The sequence below is a fragment of the Stigmatopora argus genome, chromosome 23, assembly GCF_051989625.1.
Source record: "Stigmatopora argus isolate UIUO_Sarg chromosome 23, RoL_Sarg_1.0, whole genome shotgun sequence".
Lineage (NCBI taxonomy): Eukaryota > Metazoa > Chordata > Actinopteri > Syngnathiformes > Syngnathidae > Stigmatopora > Stigmatopora argus.
In genome coordinates this window covers 9076910-9097003 of record NC_135409.1, presented here as the reverse complement: position 1 = coordinate 9097003, position 20094 = coordinate 9076910, and the positions used below count along the sequence as shown (strand labels likewise).

The 20094-nt window shown below is 56.8% G+C and overlaps 3 protein-coding genes across 8 annotated transcripts; 2 read left to right on the top strand and 1 right to left on the bottom strand.

Annotated features, from left to right (window-relative positions):
• The first annotated feature begins 693 nt into the window (after nucleotides 1-693).
• On the top strand, nucleotides 694-14520 carry grip1 (glutamate receptor interacting protein 1). Of its 6 annotated transcripts, none has more exons than XM_077593613.1 (23): nucleotides 694-901; nucleotides 6718-6934; nucleotides 7016-7161; nucleotides 7243-7326; nucleotides 7461-7682; nucleotides 7764-7911; nucleotides 8013-8188; nucleotides 8313-8450; nucleotides 8535-8681; nucleotides 9170-9356; nucleotides 9426-9571; nucleotides 9648-9728; nucleotides 9809-9878; nucleotides 9962-10107; nucleotides 10179-10323; nucleotides 10391-10530; nucleotides 10600-10770; nucleotides 10848-11001; nucleotides 11370-11481; nucleotides 11995-12105; nucleotides 12183-12299; nucleotides 12380-12526; nucleotides 12618-12899. In XM_077593613.1, exons 1-23 carry the CDS (start codon nucleotides 847-849, stop codon nucleotides 12897-12899), a joined length of 3342 nt encoding a protein of 1113 aa, XP_077449739.1. In that variant the 5' UTR covers nucleotides 694-846. The 6 variants fall into 6 exon arrangements, with proteins under 6 accessions (XP_077449739.1, XP_077449738.1, XP_077449734.1 ...); XM_077593608.1 differs by lacking the exon at nucleotides 694-901 and adding an exon at nucleotides 3140-4420 and having other exon boundaries at nucleotides 12618-14520; XM_077593609.1 differs by lacking the exon at nucleotides 694-901 and adding an exon at nucleotides 5698-6439 and having other exon boundaries at nucleotides 12618-14520.
• A 557-nt stretch (nucleotides 14521-15077) lies between these two features.
• lsm8 (LSM8 homolog, U6 small nuclear RNA associated) lies at nucleotides 15078-16124 on the top strand. The gene is made up of 4 exons (XM_077593619.1): nucleotides 15078-15294; nucleotides 15533-15573; nucleotides 15680-15807; nucleotides 15916-16124. Exons 1-4 carry the CDS (start codon nucleotides 15264-15266, stop codon nucleotides 16004-16006), a joined length of 291 nt encoding a protein of 96 aa, XP_077449745.1. The 5' UTR covers nucleotides 15078-15263; the 3' UTR covers nucleotides 16007-16124.
• tymp (thymidine phosphorylase) lies at nucleotides 16071-19156 on the bottom strand. Its single transcript, XM_077593617.1, has 9 exons — nucleotides 18933-19156; nucleotides 17979-18102; nucleotides 17629-17831; nucleotides 17301-17529; nucleotides 17108-17226; nucleotides 16888-17050; nucleotides 16589-16816; nucleotides 16354-16494; nucleotides 16071-16281 (listed from the first exon to the last, which is right to left on the bottom strand). The coding sequence occupies exons 1-9, from the start codon at nucleotides 19113-19115 to the stop codon at nucleotides 16145-16147; spliced, it is 1527 nt and encodes a 508-aa protein (XP_077449743.1). The 5' UTR covers nucleotides 19116-19156; the 3' UTR covers nucleotides 16071-16144.
• Nucleotides 19157-20094: the final 938 nt, after the last annotated feature.

Sequence of the window (20094 nt, the reverse complement as noted above, 5' to 3'; positions counted from 1 at the left end):
AACCTTTGTCCGTCTCTGCGTCATAACGCAAACACTGACATTTTTTTGGGAGGACAGTCAACTTTGACGCCAGGAGACAGCTGGATTGCAACGTTTTCGTCCACTTACACCCCGACCCGATGAAAGAGACGGGAATTCCTCAGAGGCGAGTCAAGACAAGGAGCTTCACGGTGTTCGCGTGTCAAAGTACACTTTGTACACTTCGAGGAAAAAAGGCACCTACAATCATGTAACAACGCCATGTGTGGGAATTGCCCCATATGGAAAAGCAAAAAGTAACTTGAATGGAGGGTCATTTCCTTTTCTGAAGAATAGGGTGATAATAAATTCGTAACAGTCAGATTTCAATGGCAATTAAAGAAAAGAAAATTGCCCTCAACCATCCAGACCGGGCTAAAATAGGAAAGGTAATAGCCTTGTAAGTACAAATCTAGTAATCATTGGTGGAGAACGGCCGACAGGTAAATCGGATTGGCTGCGCATGCGCCAGCATTTGGCCATTTTCCACCCCTCCCGGGCTTCTTCGTGACGTCACGTTAGCCCCCCTCCCCAACCCGAGACCACCGTGAGCGCAAGATTCCATTTAGGTGGGGTGAGGGGGGGCGAGCGACGCAGACAAAGACAGGCAGAGAGAGAGAGAGAGAGAGAGAGAGGGAGGGAGTGAGGGTGGGAGGAAGGGCGAGGGTGGGGGTCTCGCGTGCCGAAGAAGGGGCTAAAAGGAAGTGCACGCAGGCGGAGGTGGATCTCCTCCACGACGCTAAAGCTAAAGGTGCTAACAGGATGTTGCCGGTGTTGTGCGTCTGCTAGCGAGCCGCCCTGGACTCCCTAACCGCCCTGAGGTGCATCATGCCCGGATGGAAGAAGAACATCCCGGCCTGTCTCCAAGCGGACCAGGAAGGCGGTAAGGATCGGATCGGGTCGCATCGGATCGGAACGGAACGCAGCCGCCGCCACCGAGCGCTCACTCCTGCAGGCGTGCGTGCGTGCGTACGTGCGTGCGCGGGGAGGGGCAGGCGGGCGACCGGGCGTACTTGCGCGTTTGCCGGCTTTTGCTCCCGACGCCGTGCGTGCATGCGCGGCTCGTTGGGACGTGCAGCCCGTTGATTGACGTGACGTCAGGAGGTGAAGCTAGCAGATTAGCTTAGCCCGCAGGCCCGTACCTGCCGGCTGTGGCCCGAGGGCGCGCACGTCACCGCCCCCGGGCTCGAGTCCGTGTCACCCATTGGTCTGCTCGCACGTCGACAACCCTGACAAATAGTAACGCCTAAGTTCACCATCTAAGTGATGCTTCACAGGTCATCGCCGTGCGCTCGCTCGCTCGCTCGCTTGCTTGTTGGCGGCGATGGAGCAAAGACTTTCTCATGGACCTTTCATGGTCGCGTGTGCGTGACGGACGACTCGCATTCGTTTGCTTCATCTCGTGGTTCCAAAGGTCGTACCGGAGTAACACTAGCGACGCCGACGGGGCCGCAACGGATCGGACGTCCGTCGCCGTCAAAGGCGGTCGGTGACCGACGAATCCTTTTAGCGCAGGCGTGAAAGCCCACGACACTTTTGTCTCGCACGGACGGGCACGATTCCACACGCCGTCCTTTCAGAGATGTCACAACTCTGCTCATTCGTGTCCTTGGGATCTCGCGCGCCAGTGCTTCCATCTTTTTCGGGCGCCGCGCGTTTCACCAGAAACGTGCGTGAACTTCCACTTGCAAAAGAGGAAAGCACTTTTTGCTAGTGCCATTCTGTCCTGAATTTGTTGCCCGGACGGACGCACGCAAGCACGGCTGGCACACTGGCACCGAGCCTCGCGCGCCATCCAGGTAGAGCGCCGAGCTAACGGCATCCAACAAACATCGGGTCATTTTCTGCTTGAATTCGCCTGGCGTGCGGGTTCACCTTTTAGCGGCGGCGCTTCCTTTGGCGTCCTCCGTGTGGTGAATCAAGGTCAGTCAGTCACCGACGCTGAATTGCGCTTTGGTAACTTGGATTTTTCCCAAGTGGAAGCGTGTTTGACGCTGAATCGGCGGCGGAGACGATCGTTTTGGGATATGATCCGATCCACGGGTCGCTTTTCAGGACTGCGGTCTGCTTCCCTTTAGAAACGAATGACAGGAACAGATCAGAACGTAAACAGCGTTCGTTTTTTTTTCCCACGACAACGCACTCGTAAACGGAACAAACAAATTTAAATGAACTTGGATTAATATATACAGACACTCAAACATATGTTTAATGTAACTTTACACAAAACTGAATTCTAATTTTGTCTTTTGTTACCTTGGTTTTCCGGGTTAGCGGTTTGCCACGCCTGCACCCTCATGTTCGCTATCGATGGACTGTTTGCTGTTGTACTATTCCCTTCAAAATACTATTCCCAAAATGATGCACACAAATGTCCTCCTCACAATAGGATAACGCACGACCACTTGCCAATGAGAAATAGTCTTGAAAGAACGATCGCGGGAGCTTCTTTCCTTAGAAAGAATAACAGGAAATACAATAGTTGAGCTTACCCACGTATTGATTGTGGGTAATGAAGTTTTATTCTGAGAAAGGTTGCCATTGCCTATGGGTGTTGTGTGCACGAGTATACTTCATTACCCAGAAAGCCCTCTTTTTGCCCGCGCATGCGCGTTGTGCGTTTCCTGGTCGTAGGAGAAACTCGTCTGAATTAATCGTTCCGTGCTCGTAGATATTGTTATACACGAAAGATATGCAAAAAAGACCTGGCTTGGTCGCATCACGAAATTTTGATGGCATGACGGGCGAATTATTCGATCGAAATTTCCGCCGTAAGACGAGAATTTTGTATGACGAGGTACCACTGTACTAGCAAAGTGATTGATCATTTATTGGTGACATTTGCATTATTTTTACGGCTTTGAAATCTATCTTGAGGAAAATCGGTGGTCTAAGCGTAACCCATTCTTCCACGCGCTCTACACTAAAAGCAAGCAGAGCTGAAACGGTGACGCTTTGTCGCCCCCGCATGGCCGCTCGCCGCCAACTACTGCGACTACTTTCGAGTGACCCCAAGAGCTAGTTAGCTTTACGTTGTGGCTGTTTTCGCTCATCCTTGGCGGGACTGGTCGCTGGCCACCGCTGGCCACCGCTGGCCGCTGTCCCCGCCGATCCTAACGGGTCCTAATTGAGGGAGTCCGGTCTTTTTTTTCTGCTCGACTTTGTTGCTCTAGATTGGGCCGCATTGTGTTTGCGAGCATCCATTAGGAATGAAGGCCAGCCACGCGGACGTCCATTAAAGCCCAGCACCTCGGGCTCCGTCTGGCGTCTGTCCGCTGGGCCGACAGAGTCGATGAATTTGGCCCACGCTGGGGGAGGACGATACGGACGCCGTGGTTGGGGGAGCGGCTAAGCCGGCGCGTGTGGAGAATGCGATTAAACGCGCGCGCTCCGCCAGACGGCCAATCGCTGAGCGGCGGCGGCGCGGCGGCATCCTGCGAACGGGAGACTTTTGCCATTTTTAGCATCTCTCTCTCTTTCTCTCTTTTGACACCAAAGATCAGACACGTGCTTTTATTTGAAGAAAAGATTGGTGAAATGATTCCGAGGAAGCGCTCATTGCTTTGTTCGCCACTGCCAAAGAACACCATTTGAGCGCTACTCGTACGCGACCACAAGAGGGCGCAGTCAATTCTGCCCCACTAGTTTACTGCTGATTATAGTACAACGTTGATTCCGCTTGTCTGCATTCTACACTTTTTTTTGTTCCACAATCCTACCGGACTAGATTTTCATGCAAGCTACCTTCTACAAAAGCAGTTCTTGCATTATTTGTTTCAACATTTTCATGCGATAGAAATTGGACGAGACGCATTTCTCCGGAAAGATGGATTTTGGACTCTTTGATTCATTGGAAGCAAGCGTGCCCTGTTGATGTTCATTTTTGTTCCCGGTATTCGCTTGGCTTCTGCTCCTTGGTGGAACTCCTTGACGGAAGTGAGTAACCCCCCTCGGTGGAACCGAGTGTGTCATAAAAAGAGGAATGAATGGTGCAAAGGATGGAGGGAGGGAGAAATGAATGAAGGATGCAAGGAAGGAAGGAAGGAAGAAAAGTCCTGTCTGCTGACTCTTCAAGTACCCACACACACACACAGCGAATAAGGGGGTGTGTTGGGAGCGCTGTGATTGGCTGGGGCGGGCCGGGAGGAGGCTGCTGCTGAAGCCAGGCTGCAAAGAGCGTGCGCCAGCCGGAGGTGTGCGCGAAAAGAAACCCGAGCCGTCTCCTTTGTGCGGAGAGAGAGGCTTCCCGGAACCGCCTGGCCAGGAGGAATGGAGCGCTTCCTGGCTCTCCTGCGCCTCCTCCAGAGGAGGCGCCGGAGGAGGTACCGCGCCGCCGACGATTACCAGGAAGGCTATGACGACGTCTACTTCTACGCCAGCAAGTACCACGCGCGCCTGTTACGTGAGTCCGCCACAAACGAGCCTAGTCGGGGGACGCGGTGGGTGTGCGCGCTTTCATTGAACGGTGCGCAGGTGAGCCACCAGGTGCTTGCTGGGTAACGACAAGAACGGGAAGTCAAAAAGATGCTTTTGCACAGCATATGTGCAAGTACTTTGGCGAGTCCCACGACCGCGCAAGTTGGCACGTTCACCACGGACGGCCGTTTGGACCTCGCGTGGTGGGAACGCAGACCACTTTGAGTTTCAAAGTCGGCGTGTACGTCTTATCCGCTCTGCCTCAATTCCGATTCTTTCTCGTGGAGAGCCCGATTGTCAAGAGATGGAGATGTATGAGCTTCGGCCTTGGTCTACACTTTCCAGGAAGTGCACGGACTGCTTCTGGCTCCAGTGTACCTCAAGGTTCTGGACGTCTGCCGTACGCGTGGTCCGAGTTAAGCCACCGAAACCTGCGACGGTCGGTCAGTGGTCGTACTGCCTTTTGTGGGGGTTCCAGCCCCGAGAAACGGCTCATATTGAGACCCGGAATCCATCCGTATCACCGGCAAACAATAAAGAGCAGCATTTGCCCGTCGCCGAGTGGCCCGCATACATTTGCATGTCAACGAGACAGAATGATGTCGCTCGGGCCCGTGACACTCAAGTCGTCCACGTGTTAGCGCCCTGGCCGACTAGCCTACGTAAGATGACGCCCTCCGTGTTAGCACTTTTAAAAGGAGTCCAGGATTTGAAAGCGCACCTAATTCCCGTGGGCTCCCCCGCCAACAACGAGCACTAAGCGTCCGAGTCCAACACGACTCCACCGGAGCGTACCCAAAAGCACGGGTCTCTCCTTTTAGCCTCACTTTTAAGACCCGGTCTAAAAATTGCTCTTTGTACTCGTAGGGTCGCTCGCTCCCTTTAATTATTCAGCAGCTCGTCGCCACGGCAACAGGCGCTGCGGCGTACGTCGCTAACATCCGGCGGACCGTGACGGTTTCTGGTCCTTACCTGCGGGTGGCGCCCCGCCGCCCCGCGCGGGTTAGCGTGAACCGGTTGGCCGTGTCGTCGGTGGAGAAAAGGGCTTTCCGCAAAAGACACGTTAAAAGACACGTCAATCAGGCGTGATGAAATTAATCGGGCATCATGCAAATGTGGAACACTGACCTACATGTGGAATTGGACCGTGCCCCTTTCCACCGCGACATCCAATCGCGCGTCGGCATTGCGTTGCGGGCGTTGCTTTCCCCCCGCTGATGACGGTGTCAGAAAGTCCGTGCGAAGGTTCATTTGGATGAGATTTGGGGGGGGGGGGGGGGGGGCTGTGCGTATAGTCACTGAAATGTCCTTAATGTACTTGAACGCCTCGTTGGTCTCCTCACCTGACTTCCCACATTAAAAATTCATTGAGCACGCCGCGAGCTGTGTATAAAGGCTCGTTTAGTAAAGGGCCGGCGGCGGGAGTCGTGTCGATGGCAATAGACGGGGTGGTGGGCCGTGGGCGATCGTGTTTCATCGCCATTGGCGGCTGTAGGCGTCCCATCCGTTGGAACGTCTTCATTGACCAACTGCAAAAGGATTGGACGTATACTGATTGGTCACGCCCGCGAGCGTCCGTGGAAGTCAAAGAGTTAAGGACGAGGGCTCTTTGGCGTCCTGTGCCGTTTCCTCCCCTCCTTCGTCATCACGCCACGGGATGGGGCGGGCTCCCCCTCCCCCTCCTCATCCTCATCCTCGTTTCATGGCGGCGCTCCACATCTGCAGCGCCCTCCCCCTCTTCTTCCTCCTCCTCCTCCTCCTCCCTCGCCGTCCTCATCCTCGTCCGCGCGACGGCGTCCGCTTGAGGAGGGCTGGCGGCGGCGGCGGAGGCCGAACGACGGAGAAGTCGGTGGAAGACGAGCGTCGGGAGGATTAGAGGGAGGCCGGCGGCGATCGTGCGTGCATGGCGCTGGCCGGGGGGGCCGACGACGCCGTGTTGGAGGCTTCATCATGATCGCCGTCTCGTTCAAATGCCGATGTCAGATCCTGCGCAGGGTGAATAAAGGTAGAGTGAGCACGGCGTGTGCGGGAGATAGAAATGACAGCATCGTTTATCGCAAATTGGACTGCGATTGACATTCCTGCGTGCGTGCGTGCGTGCGTGCGTGTGCGTGCGTCAGCGAGGAAAGAGACATCCGGGAAGAAAGACAGCGAGCCATGTAATATTCATCATGTCGGATAACGAGTGCTCGCGTCGTGCCTACTTGCCGTGTAGCCGCGGTTTAGCGCTCCGCCGTCCTCCCGCTTGAGCGCCGTCGCCGCCGTCTTTGTGTATGTCGGCAGATGAAGGTCCGTACGGCAAGCATCCGGCGGGCTCGCGGCCGTCGGACGGCGCGCTGGCCATCAGGAGGCAGAGCATACCGGACGAGTTCCGGGGGTGCACGCTGGTGGAGCTGATGAAGAAGGAGGGCACCACGCTGGGGCTGACCGTGTCGGGCGGCGTGGACAAGGACGGGAAGCCGCGGGTGTCCAACCTCAGGCCGGGGGGCATCGCCGCCAGGTAGGGGGGCGGGCCGGTTGGGTGTGCAGGCTGGGCGGCCGGCCGGGCGACTCCAGCCCGCCCTAACTCTCCCTCCCGCAGGAGCGACCAGCTGAACGTGGGCGACTACATCCGCTCGGTCAACGGCATCAACTTGGCCAAGTTCCGCCACGACGAGATCATCAGCCTGCTGAAGAATGTGGGCGAGCGTGTGCTGCTGGAGGTGGAGTACGAGCTTCCTCCCGTCTGTACGTCCGCCGCCGACGCCGCCGCCGTCTCCTGGCCGCCACCGTCGCCCCGCGCTGACGTCCCGCCCTCTCGCTTCGTAGCCGTGCAGGGCTCGGGCGTCCTGTTCAAGACGGTGGAAGTCACGCTCCACAAGGAAGGCAACAGCTTCGGATTTGTCATCAGAGGTGGGAGCGGGTTGCGCCGTGCCATGCGCCGTGCCGTGCGCCGTGCCGTGCGCCGTGCCGTGCGCCGTGCCATGCGCCGTGCGACGCCGCCTGCCTTCCAGGAATAATCGCCGACGGCGGCGTCTCTCCCGTAGGCGGAGCCAGCGAAGACAGGAACAAGTGCCGACCCATCGTGGTGGCCACGGTGCGGTCGGGAGGGCCGGCCGACAGGGAGGGCAGCGTCAAACCCGGCGACCGGCTGCTGAGCGTCGACGGCATCCGTCTCCACGGCAACACGCTGGCCGAGGCCACCGGCGTCCTGAAGCAGAGCGGACAGGAAGCCACCATGCTGCTGGAGTACGACGTCTCCGTCATGGGTCGGCGCACGCCAACGAAACTCCGGCCGACGAGCGAGCGGGCGAGCCACTGACCTTTGCCCCTCCGGCCCCCGCCTTCAGAGTCGGTGTCCTCGGCTTCGGGCCCTCTGCTGGTGGAGGTGGCCAAGGCGGCGGGCTCCAGCCTGGGCGTGGCCCTGTCCTCGTCCATGTTCTGCAGCAAGCAAGTCATCGTCATCGACAAAGTCAAACGGGCCAGCATCGCCGACAGGTGGGTGTGCCGCCGCCGCCGCCCCCGCCGCCGCCGCCACCGCCGCCACCGCCGACACCGCCTCCTCTGCGTGCTCCGCCCTGATTTGGCCGCACGCGCAGATGCGGCGCCCTGCACGCGGGCGATCACATCCTGTCGGTGGACGGCAAATCCATGGAGTTCTGCTCCCTGGCCGAAGCCACGCAACTGCTCTCGGCGTCCTGCCACAACGTCCGCATGGAGATCCTGCCCCAGCACCGGGCCCGGCCGCCGGCGCTGGGCGCGCCGCAGCAGCAAGGTACGAGGCCGAGCGACGCCGAGGGGGAAAACGCCGTCGCTCTCGCCCTCCCGTCTTAACCTGAACGCCCCGCGACCCCCCTGAACCCCTGCATGTGTGTGTGCGCGCATGTGTGTGCGTGCAGTCAAGGTGCAGCGTTCTCCTCGCCCCCTCCCCTGGGAGAGCGGAAACTCCGCCCCTATCCTCCCCCCTTACCACTACAACACCTACCACCCCGACCAATCGGGCGGCAGGTCGCACAACCGCCACACGAACAATCCGCGTACGTGCGCCTCTCTTTGCCGCGGGTCGGGCCGGCGTCGGCCGTCGGCTGGCGCGTCCCCTTGACGTGCGGCTGTGTTCGCAGCCTTGGGTCACGGGTTCTCGCCGGGCTCCATGTCGGCATACAGTCTGTCGTCCCTCAACATGAGCGCGCCCAGGAACGCGTACCCCACTAGCCCGCGGGGTACGCTCATGAGGAAGAAGCAGAAGAAGAAGGACTTCAAGAGCTCCTGTGAGCATCCGCTTTGTATTTGTTCACTCAACTCACTCACTAAGCCAGGCAGGGGTGGGCAAACTGTTGCTCAAAGGGCCGCCCGCCCGGGTTGCGGGGTGCCGGGGAGGGCTTTTCTTTGCCTCCAAACCTCTAAAGACGAAAGCTTTCCACCAATGCGCCAATCGGGTGCTTCTGGTTTCGGCCCACCAACCCCCGTTGGGAAGAAAAAGCCACCCTCGCCCGCGGCGGCCCTCGGGCGCGGCTTTGCCCACCCCCGCACTCGGCGCTAACACGCCGCCGGTCACATTTAGCGGTTCCGCGGCTAGCCGCGAAGCCGGTCGCCGCCGTTTGCAACGATAGACGTCCAATCCGGCGGGAGAGCGACCCATTTCTGGCGGTTTCTAGAGCTCGGCCGAGCGATTGGACGTGTATCGCGGTCAAAGGCGGCCGGAGAGTGGCCGAGAGAGACTCCGAGCTAACCTCCGGGCGTCCTCCCTCGGCGTCAGTGTCCCTGGCGTCCAGCACGGTGGGCCTGGCCGGTCAGGTGGTCCACACGGAGACCACGGAGGTGACCCTGCCGGGCGACGGCATCATGGGCTTCGGCCTCCAGCTGCAAGGCGGCGTCTTCGCCACCGAGACGCTCTCCTCGCCGCCGCTCATCGCTTACATCGATCCCGACAGTCCCGCGGAGAGGTGAGACGGACGTCGGTCGGGCGTCGTCGTCGTCGCCGTCTGACCCGCGGGCGGCGCTCGCCTTGGCAGGTGCGGCATTCTCCAAATCGGCGACCGCATCTTGTCCATCAACGGAGTTCCCACGGAAGACTCCACCTTAGAAGAAACCAATCAGCTGCTTCGAGACTCCTCCATTACGGCGCAGCTCACCCTGGAGATCGAGTTCGACGTGGCGGGTGGGTACGAGCGGCTTCGGCGTCCGCCGTCTGGGTTTTGAGTGACCGACCTCCAACCGCTTTTGCCTCGTCTTAGAATCGGTCATCCCGTCTTCCGGGACGTTCCACGTCAAGCTCCCCAAGAAGCCGGGAGTGGAGCTGGGGATAACCATCAGCTGTGAGTTTGGCGAGGCCGAGGGCGAGGGCGAGGGCGGGGCCCCAAGCGAACGTGCCCGCTAAGGCGTGCTTGTGCCGCAGCTCCTTCCAACAGGAAAGCGGGAGACCCCCTCATCATTTCGGACATCAAGAAGGGCAGCGTGGCTCACAGGTAAGGCTCGAGGTCGCACGGGCTCCCGCAAATGAAGACGTCGGAGCTCACGTGCTGACGTGGCGTTCGTTGCGGCGCCGGAGGACGGGGACGCTGGAGCTGGGGGACAAGCTGCTGGCCATCGACAACATCCGCGTGGAGACCTGCTCCATGGAGGAGGCGGTGCAGATCCTGCAGCAATGCGAAGAGCTGGTCAAGCTCAAGATACGCAAAGACGAGGACAATTCGGGTAAGGACCCACGGGCCCGTCCCGTCCCGGATCCGGAATCTGTTCCCAATGAGAGTCCACCTCGCTCCCAGATGAGCAGGAAGTGTCGGGGAGCATCATCTACACGGTGGAGCTGCAACGCTACGGGGGACCCCTGGGCATCACCATCTCGGGCACCGAGGAGCCTTTCGACCCCATCGTCATCTCCTCGCTCACCAAGGGAGGCCTAGCGGAAAGGTGGGCCGGACCGGCTGCCGGACCGGCCGCCGGACCTCGCTCTCACGCCGCCGTCGGCTTCCTTCAGGACGGGCGCCATCCACGTGGGCGACCGCATCCTGGCCATCAACAGCAGCAGCCTGAAGGGCAAGCCCCTGAGCGAGGCCATCCTCCTCCTGCAGCAGGCCGGCGAGACGGTCACGCTCAAGATCAAGAAGCACGGCGAGCGTACGTCTCCGTCGGCGTGGCGGCCCGCCGCTTCCAAACGGGCTCAAGGTGGCCTCCCCGTGCGTGCAGTGGCCAGTCCCGAACCCCGACCCGTGGGCTCTCGGGAGAACCACGACGGCGAGACGGCGGAGGAGCCGCCGCCGCCTCCGGCTCAGAGGATGTTCGGCGCGCCGCCCTCCGTCGACAGCGCCGTGGAGTCCTGGGACGGCTCCAACGCGGACCACGGCTTCGCCGGTCCCGGTAGGCGCCTCGGCCCCGCGGGCCTCGTCCGCCGCCGCCGGGACGTCCGCTGACGTCGGCGGCCGCGTCGGTCGCAGCTCCTTCCTTCCAGTCGTCGCCGTTCCCTTTCCACGAGTGGCGCAACGCCAAGAGCGGCGACGGGCGTTCCCACGCTTCCTCCCGCCTGAGGACCGAGCCGCCGGCGGACCCGTCGAGCCTCGACGACGACTGGGAACGCGTCACGCTCGGCGGGCAAGTGACCCTTTTAACCAGTGGTCTCCAAACTATTCCACCGTGGGCCGTGGTGGGTGCAGGTTTTCATTCCAAGCCATAAAGAGGACACCTTTTCACCAATCTGGTGTCCTACAAGTGCAATCAGTGGATTGCAGTCAGGTGCTTCTTGTTTTCTGCTGAAATCTCATTGGTCAAACTGTTTATGCTAGACCGGTTGGAACAAAAACCTGCACCCACACCGGCCCTCAAGGACCGGTTTGGGGACCCCTGGTTTTAAACATACTAAACGGAGCGTTCGCCACGGGCGGCGACGACGACCGTCGTCGACCTCTAGCCGATACGATTTACCAGACTGACCTGCCTTTTACTTGTCCGGGGGGGTGCAGGTTCACGACGGGTCACGACGGGACAGAACCGGACCAGGAGGAGAATTTTTGGTCGCAGGCGCTGGAGGATCTGGAGACGTGTGGGCAGAGCGGGATCCTCAGGGAACTGGAGGTGCGCACACATACACACAACATCAGTGCGAGTCAGATCACAAATACCGACACATGGGTAACGCGGAGGGGGCGGGACTCTAGAAAATAGGGCGCCCTGAAAAAGCACAGCAAAAAAAAAAAGAGGCTGGTTGTTTTCCAGGAGCCGGAAAAGGAGTGGAAGCTCTTGGCTGGGGTATTGCTATCCTCCATCTTTCCTCTCCTACTTGTCTGATCCACTAATGCTCTTTTTTTCTTCTTCACGCTCTCGTGTTGAAGGCAACGCTAACAGCATCCACCAAAGTGACTTTGACTAACATTTATGAGTGACTTTTTGCGCTATTCAACTCCAATGCATCGTTACTAGCGTTACTAGCCCCATAAACTGGTGTTGTTTGCCAGCCAGGCACGTGGTTTTGCGCCAAATCCAAGACATGCACGCTGGCTTCATTCAATTGGCCGAAGACAAATGCTCGCTCGCTTTCTACTCGAGGCTTTGTTTTTTCCCCCAACGCTGCACGCGATCCGTTTCCAGGCCACCATCATGTCGGGCTCCACCATTAGCCTCAACCACGACCCGTCCCCCAATCGCACCTCGTTGGGACGCCAGGGCAGCTTCCAGGAACGCAGTAGCACACGCCCACAGGTGAGCCACTCGCCGAGCGCCGCCGAGCCCCCACCTCGCCGGCGCGTAACGCGCGACTGGCCTTGACCCCCCCCCAGGTGACCCCGCGCTCCAACACCTTGCCCTCCGACCCCCAACGCAGAGCCTTCGCCATGAAGAAGATGAGACAGGAAGTCAATGACATCCTCAACCAGACGCCCGTGGAACTTCACAAGGTGTCGTTCGTTAGAACACACTTCGATCGTGAGCGCGCGCTAACCTGCTAACGTGCTAACGTTCCATTGACGCCTTGCAGCTGAGTCTGGAAAAGTCTTGTGACTCGGAGGACTTTGGCTTCAGCGTGTCGGACGGCGTCTTGGATTGCGGCGTTTACGTCAACAATATCCGGGCCGGCGGGCCGGCCGAGCGCGGGGGCCTGCGAGCGTACGACCGCCTCCTGCAGGTAAGAAGGTCCACCGCCCCCGGCGGGGCCCAGATGACCAACCAACGTTCAGTCCGAGTCGTCACAATGTTTTTTGTTTTTTGTTTGTCAGATCAATCACGTGCGCACTCGGGACTTCGACTGCTGCCTGGTGGTCCCCCTCATCGCCGAGTCGCCCGACCGCTTGGATTTGGTGGTCAGCCGAAACCCCGCCGACTCGCTGACCAATCACTCGGAAGGCGCCGCCGATGACGGCCGGGGCCCTCGACCCGTCGGCGGCCAGAAGGAAGCGTTCGGCGAGGACGGCGCGCCAATCCGGTGGAAGAAACCCGGGCAGGGGACGGGGACGGGTCCGGGACCGGGGCCGGCGCTGGTCACCAACACGTCCGTGTAGGGACCCGACGGGCCGCGTCTTCCTCGGTGCTCGACACCGCCTCTGACCTTTGGCCCGCAACGGCGGCCCGAAAGCGCGCGGAGACCCCCCTCGCCCGGCGCCGCCCCGCTTCCCGACCTCTGACCCCGTTCCCGATCCCCATCGATAGCGGGAGCGCTCTTGATCTCGGCGTCGGGTGAGCGCCGAGATCAAATCCCGACTCCGACCCATCCCGTCGCGATACCCAAGCGGAGCCCCACCCTCTTTCCCGCCCTCGGGGGCGTGGTCTACGACGAGAGAAGAAAGCGGAATTCCAACGGAAGCACAAAGACCGCCGACGGGTCGCGACCGCGCACTGTTTTCTTTGGATCTGACGCGATTGGAATTGGACTCGCGTGCCATGGAAATCGTCCTTGATGGAAGGTTTAAAAAAAAAAAAAATGACGACGATGACACTGAAAGACACGAAGCAGTTGAAATATTTTTTTTAAATGTTTACACATGTTGACTGGCCATACCGTTCGTGTGTGTGTGTGTGTGCGTGAGTGCGTGTCGTCGTCCGGTGATCCCGCCCCTCTGCCAATAGGCAGACAAGATGATTCATCATATTCAGCAGATTGGCTGGAACCAATCGTAAGCGACACCTGGCTGGGATCGGTTCTCCAACCCCGCCCCCTAGCACACGCGCCAACGAGCATGACCCGCCCCCTCCCTCCAATAACTGTGATGAATTATGCTAATCAATTGTGTGTTTTGATTGACTGTTGTCACTTTTCTCTGTTTGTTCCCTTGACGACCGAACCTCAAGCGATGTAAAAAAAAAACGAAAGAAAAGAAGGCAGAGTCGTCGCTCACCCCACGACAACATTTTGTCATTTTAGGTAACGTGTCGTGACACGCCCGTGACGTCAACATTTAGCCGCTAGCTGTTTCGTCTCATTAGGAAGTCGACGTTTTCTTAAGCCACCGAAAAAACAAACTCGCTGCTATGCGCTCGGGACGGAAAGACTCGTGATTGGCCGTCGTTCGCTCGGACGCTGGCAAGCCGTTTAAAGCACAGCGCCCCCTAGCGGTCGCAAATAAAGCGCACACGACAAGATCGCGACTAACGAGAACTTAGCACAAGGCTAACACAGGGCTAACAACAAGAGTTCGTGACAGCAGGGCTAACCTTCGGGTCAAGGGTTGGGCTAGCTAACCCGAGCTCGCGCAAAGCTTTTGAGCGATTAGCGGTCAGGTTAGCGTGGGCTTAACTAGCACAGCTGAACTGGCGCCCAAAAAGAATAAGGGCCGACTTTTTCCACCAATAGAAAATAGACTAGAGGCCTCGAGGGCGTGGCTTCAGGAATGCACGCCATATCGCCATACACACAAACACCCCGTTTGTACGCGTGTATGGCCTGTGTGAGAATTTGCATATTGCACTGCCACGAGAAAAGGAGAGTTGACTTCCATGTAGCTTCACCAACCAACCAAACAAAGAAGAAGAAGAAAAAAACTCTTGTTTCAGGAACACGGACAATGTTGTAAAGTATTTTTGTACAAATTTCATACTTTGGTAGCATGACGTTCCTGCCGTCTCCGCCTTTCTCTGTGTGGACGACGACCAAACGACAATAAACATCAACTACTCATGACACAATTTTGGAATTTTTGCCTGTCATTTCTTTCGCCGGGAGCGCCATTGCTTCACTGAGTCCACCAGCCCAATAAAATCCACTTCTACAGAAATTGTATTATTTTTTGTGTGTGTAAACGATCATTAACACTTTGAGTGTCATTGACGACGATAGACGTCGAATCAAATGAGGTTATCCCTCTTAGACGTCAATCCCATTTGAAGTGGGAAGGTGGCAGCTAATGAAGCCAGGCAGGCAAATAAAAAAATATATGTCGTTGGTGAAATACATTTTTAAACATGTACAATTTGACGTAACATTACACCAAGGCAATAATTTGTGACCAAGTATTTCCTGAATGTAGATTGTGAAAAACGTTTTGGGATTCCTCGCATATTAAAAGTAAAAGTAGTTGACTAACCGGATGTGACGTTTCAGGAGCGAGTCTTGGCGTGTGAAAAAATAGCTACTACTATTATTATTATTATTGTGGTTATGAATGAATGACAGGTTATAAATATTGGACTTTTTTTTCTTCAATGACATTTAAAAAAAAAAGAAAAGTTATTGGTGGTGTGTAACGGAACCGGACGTTGCGTTCTCACCGTCTGTCTGTACTTGCAGTTTCTGTTGTTTGGTTGCTCCTGTTTCACAGCACAAACGCCGAACTTTGTCGCCGTTTATCTTTCACTTTGTTGAAATCCAACATTTAAAGTCTTGAGTTGAGGGAGGTGGACGGCGGAACTCGGCATCGGGAAACGGAAGCATGTCCACGGCGCTGGAGAGCTACATTAACCGTATGCTACCGCTAGCTACCGAACTCGCGTGCTCCTTTCCAGCTAATGTTAATTTACAGCAATCTTTTTTGTGACTTTTCGCGCTCAGCGTTATAGGAAACGTAATGATGGGGGCTCGCGTTTTACTTGTTCACTAAAAAAAAACCCAACATCAACGTCTGCTATGCTTGCGTTTTGTCACAGCTGGCGTGGTCATCCTTAATCGCTGATGTGAAATTTTGTTTGGCCCCTCCCTCAGGTACGGTGGCCATCGTGACGTCAGACGGTAGGATGATTGTGGTGAGGAAACCCGAGTTTTTTAAAATCAGAAGCCAAACAAACAGTCCGCATCATTTGCTTGAGGACTTCCTCTTGAAGTATTAACGTCCCGTCTGGTTTTGCGTAGGGGACGCTGAAGGGCTTTGACCAGACCATCAACTTGATCCTGGACGAGAGTCACGAGCGCGTCTTCAGCTCGGGTCAGGGCGTGGAGCAAGTGGTTCTGGGACTTTACATCGTGCGGGGGGACAACGTGTGGGTGGACTTTGACCTTTCCGTCGCCCCCGCGGTCTTTTGTGTGCTCCGCCGCCGCCGCCGTCATCACCCACCTCATTGTCTTCTCTCCTTTGGTCCGTCCGGCAGAGCCGTGATCGGCGAAATCGACGAGGAGACGGACTCCACGCTGGACCTGGGAAACATCCGAGCCGAGCCGCTCAATTCCGTTGTCCATTGATAGACTGCCAGCAATTTCTTTTTTTTTCCTTCAATTTTTATATCAATTTTGTTCGTTCACATGATGTGCTTTCCACGCTTTAATAAATGAAATAGAGACGCTCTGCGCCACAATCGTATGGCATCCCCGCAATTTGTGTCACACCAGCACTTCTTGCACCAAAGCCGGCCTCGGCCGCTCCACGTCCGAGCCCACCACGAGGGCGTCGTGCAATCGCCGGATCTGCTCGGGACCGGGGGCCGGCTCCTCGTAATGCACCCGCAGCCACGGGGTGCCTAAAATAAAAGAAAGACGGCGGTCGGAAAAACGGAGTTGGGCGGGAGCGCACCCCGCCGGGCCACACCCACCTTTGGTGACCTTCCGCCCCAGAGGGAGCAGCAACTGGGCCCCCACGCTGTGATTGACGGCCTGGCCGGCCTGCGAGCGGCCCGCCCCCAATTGATGCAGCACTTGCCCCAAAACCAAACCGTCCACGTCCGACAGCACGCCTGGGCGAGGACATCGCCCCCACGTGGCGTTAGGGTGACACGCGTCAGATGCACGAGTTGACTTTTCATTTGGAACGGAAACCATTTCGCTCACCGTCGCGGTCGACGGTCAATTCCATTTGATGCCGGGCCTTCCGGAGAATCTTGAAGTAGTCCGCGTCGGGGGAGCACAGCTCACCGGCCGTCTCCCCGGAGACGCCCTGAGCCTCCATCATGGCCCGGAACTTAAGCAGAGCGTCTCCGCTTGTCACGGCGCGGGAAATCCGGAGCTCGCCCTCCCGGCGGTCGGCCGCCAGGCCCGCCGTGGCCAGCAGGAGGCCGCCTGGGAACGGGTCGGCGGTTAAGAGTCAAGTAAGGGGCGCGGAGGGCAGAGTAAGGGGCGCCGCTCGTTACCCAAGGTGACCACGAGCTCCATCAGGTCGGGCGGCCCGGCGCCCTTGAGCGTCTCCAGGGATTCCACCACCTCCAGGCTGGCGCCCACGCTGCGACCGATCACGCCGTCCATGCGGCTCAGCACCGCCGCCGTGCGTACGCCCAAATCGTTGCCCGCCTTCACCTGCGAGAGTCGAAGCCGTGAACGCGGCGCGGGAGTGGGGCAAGCGGCCGCGCTTACCAAGAGCCGCGCCAGCTCCCTGGCGCCGTCTAAGTCTTTGTAGAGCGCGGCCCGGCCGAACTTGACGTCCAGGACCAGCGCCGTCAGCGACTCGGCGCCTTTCTTGGAGATGATGGAACCTGGCGGCGAGAAAAGTCGTCCGGGCGACGATCGGGGACGCCTTTCGGAGGGGTGGGGGGCGCTGGAACGTTACCCGCGATGAGCGGCAGGCTGTCCACGGTGGCGGTGACGTCGCGCACGGCGTAGAGGACGCGGTCGGCGGGGACCAGCGTTTCCGTCTGACCCACGATGCAACAGCCCACCTGGCTCAGGATGGCTCGCACCCGCTCGGCTGATTGGTAGACGGCGAAGCCGGGGATGGACTCCAGCTTGTCCAGGGTGCCTCCGGTGTGGGCCAAGCCCCGCCCGCTGATCATGGGCACCTGTCCGAGACGGCGCCGGCGGAATTGGCCGAGATGGCAAAAGGCCACGCTTTGGGCCGAGATGGCAAAAGGCCACGCTTTTGGCGTTTCCACGCTCACCTTGCATCCGCAGGCGGCGAGCGCCGGGGCCAACACCAGGCTGACTTTGTCGCCCACGCCGCCCGTGGAGTGCTTGTCCACCAGCAGCCCCGCCCACTCGGGGGGCCACGACATGACTTGGCCGGACAGCATCATCTCTCTGGTCAGCGTGGACGTCTCGCGCGAGTCCATGCCCCGCTGCTGGATGGCCATCAGCATGGCGCCTGACGGAGAAGAGAATTTCAGTGGGCGTCGTGGCGCGGAAGGACCGACTCGAAGAGCTCGGACCACGGGATGGAAAGGGCGAGCCGGTCGACCCTGGCCGCGGACGACCGGCACGCGTGTAGCGCCAGTGTTTTTGCGTGCGTCACCCGTTTGGCAGCCTTGGATGCTCCCGCGGGTCACGGCCTCCACGAAGGTCTTGATGTCGCCGTCGCTCAGCTCGCCGCCATCTCGCTTCTTCTTGATCAGCTCCGGGATGGACGACATGGCTGCCTGAAAGGGACGCCGTTCAGTAGCATTCCTTCTTAAATGCCATCGTCATTGTTTGGGGAGCCAAATAATGGCTTTCTATGCACTTTTTGTCAGGGTTTCGATTTCATTTGCTGGCAACTGAGTACAGAAGCTTGGCCTTGCTATCAAGTCAAAGGGCAAACGACTGCAGCACAGTTAGAAAGCATCAACAGCCGTTTCTAATTGCCATTTGGTATTTATTACGTCATCCATGTCTTGAATACTTGATACTGCGATTAAAAAATTCATTTTCCAGTCTTATCAACCCTGTCAGTAAATTGTCCCACTAAGCCAGGGGTAGGGAACCTATGGCTCGGGAGCCACATGCGGTTCTTTTGATGAGTGCACGAGGCTCTCCGCTAACCCGTGAGCTAAAATATGGAAACAGCTGAGTCCCAAACACACCAATAGGAGCGTTATATCGGCACTGTGGCTTTGACACTCTGACCTCTAGTGCCTTTTTAATCATTGAGACTCATTGACTAGCAACGTTATCAAAAGAATTCAGTCTTTATGTACTTTAAAAGTGGTGAAATGACTAAAAATGCATATATTTGCATGTATTTTGACTTTTACATTTTGAGTATGGCTCTCAGGAAGATGATTTTTGAAAATATGATTTTTTTATGGCTCTCTCTGTCAAAAAGGTTCCCGACCCCTGCACTAAGCAGACACAGTGCAAATTTTCCACCAACTCATATTGTTCATTTGTGGCCCAAAAGTTCTTGTTTTTTTTTTTACCCCAGTAGGCAGCATAACATGTCATCAAATAAAATCATGCTAAAAATGATCGCGTCCATGTCGGCGCTCACCTGAGGATGAAGACGCCTCACCGAAAAAACAGAAGAAATGTCCACGGGCGACTTGTGAACCCTGACCTCCCCTCGAGGCTGTCCAATGACGTTGGAGGGGCGGCGCCTGTCAGGCCGTATTGACTCACGGTTCGAGGAACTCAACGCAGGATTTCTCAAGGCCGAACCGTGCCTGCGTGTCATTTATGACCGGACGGGCGTTTCCCTTCTTCTAGTAAAGAAGCCTTTATTAGAAATGTGACAGGTTTAGTGTATTATGTGTGTGTGTGTGTGTGTGTGTGTGCGTGTGTGTGTGAAAAGAAGGAAAAAGAGCACAAAGAGCGAAGCCATCCCAAAGATAAATTCCCCGATCACCCCATAGGCGGCGCCATTTACATCCAATGCACATTCGTACGAGAGCTACAAGTCGCACACCCACTCGGACCGTCCCGCCCGACTCGTTTGCCATCCAAGTCAAAGTTCACTTGCCTTATTCGACGAAACGTTCCTTTCTTTTTTTTTAAATCATTAATCGAGCATTCTTCACCGCGCTCACATGACGGTAAATGTTGGATTTATTATGGAATGTTCCTATATGTGTTGTAAGCATTTTTAATACGTAATAAGGCTATAAATTAATTCCTGATTTATGTTAGGACCACGGACATTTTTTCCTCCCCATCGTCGCTCAAGGCCCCACAGCTCGAGGACACTTCATTGTTTTTAGGACTGTGCGCTTTTCGGCAAAACACAACCCGTGTTTGGACGGGACTCTGGCAGCAGATGGCGATAATCGCATTATTGTTTAAAAATACGGCTGCTTTGTTTACCTTAGAATGCTTTGTTTACCTTTTAATGGAAAATATTATGCAATTCCTTACACCGTTGTTTGGGTGTCGGTTCCAACTTTTATGCTTACTTCTGTAATTCTTACACAGTTGTTTTTCTAACCGTCTACTCTAGGGTGTTATTGTACTGTCTAAGACAATTGTTTTGATGACATAAGCATGTTCTCCGTTTGTCGCGATTAAATACAATGATTGAGTTACTGCCCAGGTAGAATGCCTTGTGGACTAGACGACATCACAAGTGTACCTCCTTGCAAGTTGTAACCAGTTATGTTGAAAGCTGTCTTCCAGTTTGGATTAAATATGACTAATAATAATTTATAAGGGTATTAATC